General features: G+C 51.5%; 1 protein-coding gene across 14 annotated transcripts in view; it reads left to right on the plus strand.

The window, feature by feature from the left end:
- The window catches only part of PAX6 (paired box 6), a 41,170-nt gene that overhangs the window by 22,046 nt on the left and 10,788 nt on the right, over positions 1 to 8,336 (plus strand). For 5 of the 14 annotated variants that reach the window (XM_015566418.1, XM_006753925.2, XM_015566431.1 and 2 more), the window contains 4 exons: positions 2,183 to 2,313; positions 3,111 to 3,152; positions 3,247 to 3,462; positions 4,148 to 4,313. In XM_015566418.1, coding sequence (XP_015421904.1) covers positions 2,183 to 2,313; positions 3,111 to 3,152; positions 3,247 to 3,462; positions 4,148 to 4,313 — 555 coding nt within the window. Of the gene's footprint in view, positions 1 to 1,009; positions 1,088 to 1,110; positions 1,804 to 2,182; positions 2,314 to 3,110; positions 3,153 to 3,246; positions 3,463 to 4,147; positions 4,314 to 8,336 lie in introns of those variants that run through there. The other 9 variants (XM_015566435.1, XM_006753927.2, XM_006753929.2 and 6 more) reach the window with 6 other exon arrangements.

An 8,336-nucleotide genomic window follows, 5' to 3' on the forward strand; every position in this document is an offset into this window, starting at 1 on the left:
TTGTGCCGCTCGCTCCCGGGTGTGCGCAAGGCGCAGAGCATCCAAATTGACACCATATGTTTTCCTATTAGATGCTTCGTGGTCGAATTCTAGGCGCATAATCATCGCTACTGGGCAAGAGCGCCCGCCGTCCCTAGGGAAGGGACACAATGATTGAGGCTTAACCTCTGACGGGGAACTTAGCCGCGCTTCCTCGCTGCCATTTCGATGCTGGCAGAGGCGACCTGGCCCTGGTGTGTCCCGGGCGAGCACCAGCCCTGGGTCCCTGCGGAGGTGTCGGTTGGGATTCGCCTGGCCGTGCCTGAAGTTTGGGAAGCCTTTCTTGGTCTCTCTAGGACAGCACTTCTCTTTCTGGGAAGGGTTCCTTTGTCCAAAGGGGAAGCCCTGTGGTTAGAGGGTAGCTGGGTCCTGCCCAGCAAAGGAAGGATACTTGGGAGAGAGACGGGAAGCGCGGACTAGGCCTCGATCTGTTGGAAAAGTGATGTCCCCGAGACGTCCCCACTCATGCTGCGTCCAGACAGAGCCCAGGTCCCCCAAACGCTTGTCACTTCTCATCAGCTTAGGCTCCGGCCCCCCTCTCCGTGAGGGCCCCCCTCCGCCCCAAGCCTTTGCTACCCTGGACACGCGGCTCCCCTCGAAGGGGAAACGAGTGCAGCTCCATCTCGTCTGAGTGATCTACAAATAGGGACGGAAAGGGTCGTTTTATCATGGTCCCGTTTGTCGTGACGATGCAATTTCCCGGAGCGGAGCACTGTCACAAAGTGACAAGGCTGCCACAAGCGCCCCGACTGATCTTTTCAATTAGCCTTCCATGCATGATCCGGAGCGACTTCCGCCTATTTCCAGAAATTAAGCTCAAACTTGACGTGCAGCTAGTTTTATTTTAAAGACAAATGTCAGAGAGGCTCATCATATTTTCCCCCCTCTTCTATATTTGGAGCTTATTTATTCCTAAGAAGCTCAGGCTCCTGGAGTCAATTTATCAGAGACTCCAAGGAGAAGAGAGGAGAGGAGAGGAGAGCTGAGCAGGGAGCCACATCTCCTGGAAGGGCTGCTCTCCAGAGTCCGGGCTGCAGGTTGGAGATTTGTACGGAAGTGGGAATTGTCCATTGGCTTTATTTGTGTGCCTGTGGTTTCTAGGGAGGAGGCTACAGAGAAGTGCTAACTTCCTAGCCCTGTTCTCTAAGATGAGACAATGGGTGAGGAGGCTGTGAGATAACAAGATAAAGGACAGATGTGTGTGTGTGGGGAGGGGGGGGGACTGTGGTGTGGTCTCTTCCTTTTCCTTTCGCTTTTTGATTTTTGCTAATATCTGTCCTTGGCTGTGGGGAGAGCTGAGAACAGCAGCGGAAGTAAATCGAGCTGTGGCCACTGTGAGCAGACGCCCAGCTCTGGCTCCGCTGCCGCAGCCGGACTACTTTGGGGTTGGAGCAGATCTGGCGCTCTGACCCTCATGCCTACGGTAGAGGCGCTGAAACCCAGGTTAGGTTCACTCGCCACAGATCTGCTGTTCTGGTGCTTCTCTTCTCCTTCCCCTTCTCTTCTCCCATCTACGTAGTATTTTTTAACCGGGGTGTTTGTGCGGTGCCTTCGCCAGAGTTTGGAGTGTGACAGCAAACATTTCTGGACTCAGGCCTCCGTGGAAGCGCTGTAAGGCTGTGGGATTTGCTCTTACAGTTCCCACAATGCGGAGAGCTTGGAGGTTCCGTGTCGGTTCTGTGGAACCACCGTTTGCCACAACTCAGAAGGGATCTTTGGGAAGATATTTTTAGAGCTGATTGTTTGCATCTCGTGGGTTCAGAGGTTGGTTGGGGTGTTTATGAAGAGGGGCATGGTCTGGGGACACTGCTGGGGTGGTGCCAGCGTGAGGTGAGTGTGTTCTTGCTCTTTGGCAGGTGTCTGCCTGTCTGGTGCTTCTGCAGTCCGGTGGGCAAGAGTACGGCTGTGTTTGGGGCTGGGCTGCCCGATGCCCTGCATGGCTGCATGGTCCTGTTGTCATTTTTGATCGATTGCAGGGGCCTGATCACCAAGGTTGGCAGGAGTTGGCAGGGAGCTGAGAATGCATTTGGTTGTTTTCTCCTCCTCCTCTTCCTCTTTACTCTTCCTCCTCTCTTCTCTCTTTTCTCCTCTCTTCTCCTCTGCTCTCCCCTCTTTTCCTCTCTTCTCCTCTGCCTTTCCTTAGGTCACAGCGGAGTGAATCAGCTCGGTGGTGTCTTTGTCAACGGGCGGCCACTGCCAGACTCCACCCGGCAGAAGATCGTAGAGCTAGCGCACAGCGGGGCCCGGCCGTGCGACATTTCCCGAATTCTGCAGGTGATCCTCCTGGCGTGCCCCACTCGCCGCCCCTGCGGCCCTCCACTTGCAAGGCCCTCTCTTCACTTCTTACTGCAAACGCTGCTAATTATGGACCCCCCCTCCTACACCCCCCTAGTCCTTACGCCACTCCCCTGTCTTCCTGATTTCCCCTCTCCTTCCACCATCCTTTCCCATCTCTTTCAACCTGGGTCAGTCACATAACTCATCTAAAAAGAAAAAAAAAAAGAGTGTGTGAATTAAAAGAAAAAAACCTTTCTCTTTTCACTTGGTAAAAAAACATTTGTTTTTAAATGTACTATAGTTTATGTACTAGAATAAGCTGAGTTTTACAAAACCGGCATCATTTCATTTCCTTCTCTCTCATCCCATGTTTACCTCAGATTTTGAGTTACTGGTTTGCATATGATAAACTAAGGAAGAATATCTATCTATATTTATTTAAAAAGACAAGTGCTATTTACCTCCCTCCATAACTCACATGTACTCAATTGGGTATATTTTTAAAGGAAAAATAAGTTTAAATTCAGTTTACTTCCCCCTTTTGCTCATTAAAACATAACACCACTTTAAACAAGGTCAGCACACACACACACAAATCTGACTTCGTTTTGATGCATCTTCTGGCAGTGTTTAAGAAAACAGTTTTTTAAAAATTTAAATTAGTTTTTTTTTAGTTCAAACTGTTTAAAAGTATCATCATATTTGTAGTTTTCAGGGCTACAAATGTAATTTTAAGAAAAAAAGCTCTCTACAGTAAGTTCTCGTACCATTGAAGGTATATTTTTGTGTTATAGACCCATGCAGATGCAAAAGTCCAAGTGCTGGACAATCAAAACGTAAGCTTGTCATTGTTTAATGCATACTTAAACAATTTTATTTTTGTCTTGAAATTATTAATAATGTGGTTTTCTGTCCACTTCCCCTATGCAGGTGTCCAACGGATGTGTGAGTAAAATTCTGGGCAGGTATTACGAGACTGGCTCCATCAGACCCAGGGCAATCGGTGGTAGTAAACCAAGAGTAGCGACTCCAGAAGTTGTAAGCAAAATAGCCCAGTATAAGCGGGAGTGTCCGTCCATCTTTGCTTGGGAAATCCGAGACAGATTACTGTCGGAGGGGGTCTGTACCAACGATAATATACCAAGTGTAAGTTCACTGAGAACACCCCCCTCCCTGCCCTAAGCTCCATTCTCTTTCCTCTTTGCCATATCTTTCTTCACCTCCTTCTGCTCTCCTCCCCACCAGTGTCTGTCTCTTATCTCCTCTCTGCTCTACCTCCCTGCTCTCTGTACCTGGGGCTGTTGAGAGGAGCATCCCGACCTTTTCTTGACTTTCTTGGAAAATGGGTGTCAAGTGTGGGAAGTTGGTCACCTCATTTGCATGCTGCATAGTAGAGGGAGGAGGCACTTGAGTCAAGAAGGAAAATGAAAATGAAAACCAGATTCTTACTTCCTCCCAATCCACCTGCCTGAACGTTCCTTCAGGCGTCAAACAGCCACTTCTGCGCTAATATACAACTAAGTGCAACAAAGCTCTAAATAAGTCTAAACATTTTTGGAAATCGTTAACAAAGTAAGGCAGCCATGTGATAGGTCTCCAGAGAACCCCTCATCCACCAGTTCTGACCCAACTTAGTTTCCATGCCCAAACTGATGGCTGTCATTCTGTCCATCATTTCCTACATGTCCTATGATGGTTGGGAGTTGTTTTTTCTAAATGTGTTAAGGGTTGCTCTTTAAGGGGGTGGTTGTGTTGAGATGGGGATTTAAGACAGAGCGGCCTTGTTTTTAGGAGACACTGCCATTTGGTTTGATTTTGGTTTGATTTGCAGGTGTCATCAATAAACAGAGTTCTTCGCAACCTGGCTAGCGAAAAGCAACAGATGGGCGCAGACGGCATGTATGATAAACTAAGGATGTTGAATGGGCAGACCGGAAGCTGGGGCACCCGCCCTGGTTGGTATCCAGGGACTTCAGTGCCAGGGCAACCTACCCAAGGTAAAAACCCGAGCAACCACCTAAACTCTCTGTATATGCAGCCCATAGTCTTCTCCCCAACCTTTCCCTCTCCGGGCCTCTGTGCTTAGAGGATGCAGTGGGGTGACTCTTCAAAGGCTTGGGACACATTGGCTTGCATTGTATGTAGCTGGTACTTATTGAACTCTCTGGTTGGCCTGGGAATGGAAGGGCTATGTCAGGAGTAATATGCATGTGGCTGGTGTGTGTACATGTGTGTTATGGGCAGGAGTAAGTGCGTGCGTGTGTGTGTGTGTGTGTGTGTGTGTTTGTGTGTGTGTGTAAGAGCTTCGAGGTACCTTATTCAAATTTGCCATTCAAATGCATAGAAAGTCCCTTTGCTGTAGAAGTGAGACAGGTTAGCACTGCCAGAGTGTGAGGTAAACATAATTGTATCGTTTTGCTTTCTGCCATAATTGACAAATTATGTGACTATGAGTAGGGTTCAAATGAGAGACGGGTGAGCAGAGAGATGCATGGTCGAGTGGAGAATGGGGCACTGGAAGTGGTGGTCTCCCAACTAAAACACCCCCACACTCTCTCCAACCTTCTGGGCCCCCAGTTCTCACTCTCCGTAGGAGGCGACTGCTTAGAAGGCTGGAGTGACAATAGTGTGAGCCAGACTTGGGGTGCCCAGGTCTGGGAGAAGAGATGGGATCTGGATCATTCCAGGATGTGTGAGAAGGGATGAAGGAAGAGGAGCAGATAGGGATGGGGGGAGGCCCGTTGGCTCTCTCCTTCCCTCCACACACCGAGGTAGCTTGGTCAAGAATAGGAAACAGTTTACTGGGAAGATTAATTGGTATTTGTTGTCCTGGTGACAAGGAGATAATATGCGAGATAATGGGACGTGGCAGTCTCACTCCCCGGAGCACGACGCAGCCTGGGGGCTTCTGGGCGCAGGACGCTGACGGGACTGCCCGCGACCGTGCGCTCTAAAGAGGGCTTTGGGTGCCCCGCGCCTCCACGGGGCCGGACTAGAGAAGGGAAAATCGGTAACAGTATGCGAAATAACTGGTACAAAGGATGCTTCTGTCACTCCCAAGAATTTGTTATGGGAACAATCCTGTCGCTCTGTAATTGCTCATTAGAGAACGTTTTGTTTCTCATTAAGGCGACATGAATAAGCGTCTAGTTGAAGGAGACAGCTGTAGAAATGTTCCACAAGAGACCTCTGGACACGATTCGGCACCAATTGCCAATTAGACATGTCAGTTTTAAGAGCAGGAAACAATATAGGACGGACACTGGGAAGATAGGGAGCAGAGCGCTCGCTCCGGGTTCCCGGCGCGGCGCTCGGCCGGCCGATCGAAGCTTCCCGATGCGCTGAGCTGAGCGACCCGCCCGCGGGATCCCCGGATCGCCCCAACCTGCAGCCTCCCGGAGCTCAGCAGGCACACCTGAGGATTTGCCTCCAGCCGGGCTGCAGGCCCAGGCCCACCCAGGCCTCTGCTGAGGACGAGGGCTGACCTGGTTAAGTGGGGACCACCACACCCTCACTTGACCTTTGGAACTAGGAATCCCACGTGCACACAGTGGACACATTCAAGTGAAAGCGCACTTCACACTCCACAGCGCCTGCCGCCAGCTCCCCGGCAATCCCAGGCCTCAGGCCGCCCGGGCCCCAGAAGTCTGGGGGAGGGTGCGGGGCACAGTGGCTGAGCCTGGGAAAGCTGATCCCCAAGGCTCCGCGCTGGCCCCTCGGCTCCAGGGCTCCCGTAGCTTGGGGCCTACAGCAGGGACACCCCCTCCTGCTTCCTGGAGCCCCGACAGGAGCCGAGAACTGCAGCTTGGCTAGCCCCACCGCTTCGCTTAGAGGCAGCACTGCGTAGGGCAGCTTTCTGTCTCGGGGAGCGCGAGGGCGGGAAGCGATTGCCTAACCACAGGGCCCTGGCGGTGGCGACCGGGGCGGGAGGTGGCACTCCTTCAGGCACTTTGAACTTCGAGCAGTGAGTGGCTAGAGAAGTCAGCGAACCACTGCCAGTCCCCCTTCTGCTCCCGCACAAAACCCATTTCCGTGCCCCGGATCCGGGCACGGACCGCAGCTCCGGCTGCACCGGGAGCACCCCGAGCGTGGGAGTCCCGCGCGTGGGGGCCGCGGGGCGCTGGCGGAGAGCTTGGGCTGACGCCTGGGGGATCTTCAGACTTTTGGGCATTAACAAGGATGCCCTCCCGCACTGGCCCCCTTCCCTGGGCCAGGAAACCGTTTGGGGGCTTTTAAAGAGCCCTTTACCCCGAAAGCATAAGGCGAGGTTAAGTCTCAGAGGGAGACAAATATGGTTTCCATCTGATCAACGCCACGCGGCCGTGGATAAAATCGTGACGACGTGGGCTGACAAGAGATAACTCTATCCGGCCCCAATTCTCCAGCGATTTGGGTTTTAGGGATCCCCGAGACACTTTTTCTTATCTCCCCCCCCCACCCCCCCATACCCAGGCCCTCGATAGGATTTAGTCAGTCTCTTTTTCAACAGATGCTACAATGTTTTGATCCGGGCTCCCGAGCTGAAAAGGTGCCGCAACCGGGTTGCTATCTTTTCTTGCTTGTTTTCCGCCTCACTGATTAAGACACTAAGAAACTAAGGAATGATTTTATTTCCCAGCGTCCTTCCCCCCACCTCTCTTCTCCTTCCAGAAAACAAATCCTCTCCCCCGCGTCAGATGGTCCCGAGGCTGGGATAATGGGAGGCGCTTTCACTGGCCTTCTCACGGATTAGGCTGGAAGGTGGACGGCGCCCAGCCCATTGAAGGCGCCTTCCCTGCGCTCGGAGGGGGCGCCTTTTAAAGAAGATATCTTAATTGTTTGCCACTTAGGTTTATCATATGGGGAATTTGAGACCCCACTTCTAGTTTTATTTTGTGAAAAGCTTTAAGAGAGGAAGGTAAATCCACTAAAGAAAAATAAAGAAGGGGGGAGGGAGCAATCTAAGAGTGACCGCTCTGGCACCGCCTGACTAGAACAGTTGCTACTATGAAAGTAATAATAATAATTTAAAAAAAAAAGTGCTTCCAGGGGTGCAGGCTCGCTCCGCTCCGAGGAGAGTCACGGAGGGATGCCACAGCCACGGGTTTCTCCTGACCCGCTTCTAAGTCCACTGTCCCCCAAAGAAGTTTAAAATCCAGCTCTCCTCATCTCCATTGACTTTCCTTAAATGTCAGTTCTCAAGTCAGTTCTGTGCCTGCGTTTGTGCGAGGTTGTGTGAGTGTGTGGGGAGGTGGAGGGGGAGAGGGAAGGAGAAGGAAAGCATGGGCAAATGTCCATGTTTTAAAATTAGGAAGATGTCAGAGAAGCAAAGGAGAGCAGAGAATGCTATCTGTGAGGGTCTTCTGAGAGAGACCAGGAAGCTTTGTTTAATTGGCAAGATCGAATGTGCCAGAAAAAGGACTGGGATGGGGCCTCCTGGAAGGCATGACTGATCACCCCTGCGAGATGGGATTGTGGTCTCCTCAGGCCCTGCCCCTGACCAGTTTTTGTTTGTGTTTTCCTAAAGCAATACCCTAGGAGCCTGTCTAGTTGGCCCAAAAGGACTCTTGCTAAAGTCCTTCTCATTCACTGAACCCCCAAGTAAGGGCAGCTCTTCATTTCTTTCCCTGAAAAAAACAAAACAAAACCCACTTTGCTAAGTCCCTCGGAAACCTGGGGCAGTAAATTAGCGAAGACGTGCTGGCGTGGGCGAGTCTCCCCCCGTGCTAAGTAGCCCTCCTCACTCCCGCCTTCCTGAGACAGCACAAGACCACCCTAAGTAGTGCCTCCGCCTATTGACTAATATTGTCTTTCCCCCTTATCTTCCTTTTCCTTTTTCTCTCCTCTTCTCCTTCCACCTTCATATCTTTTTCCTCTGAGCACTCTTTTCTGTCTTTCTTACACCTTTCTTCCTCCATCTCCCTCCCCTCTTCCCTCTCCCCCACCAATCCAGCCCCATCTTCCCTCCCTGCTCCCACCCCTATCCCCCAACCCTGGTCTCTATCATCCCTGACTGTTGGCTCCCTGCGCCCCCCTCCACT

The sequence above is a fragment of the Myotis davidii genome, unplaced genomic scaffold (assembly GCF_000327345.1).
Source record: "Myotis davidii unplaced genomic scaffold, ASM32734v1 scaffold330, whole genome shotgun sequence".
NCBI classification, from domain to species: domain Eukaryota; kingdom Metazoa; phylum Chordata; class Mammalia; order Chiroptera; family Vespertilionidae; genus Myotis; species Myotis davidii.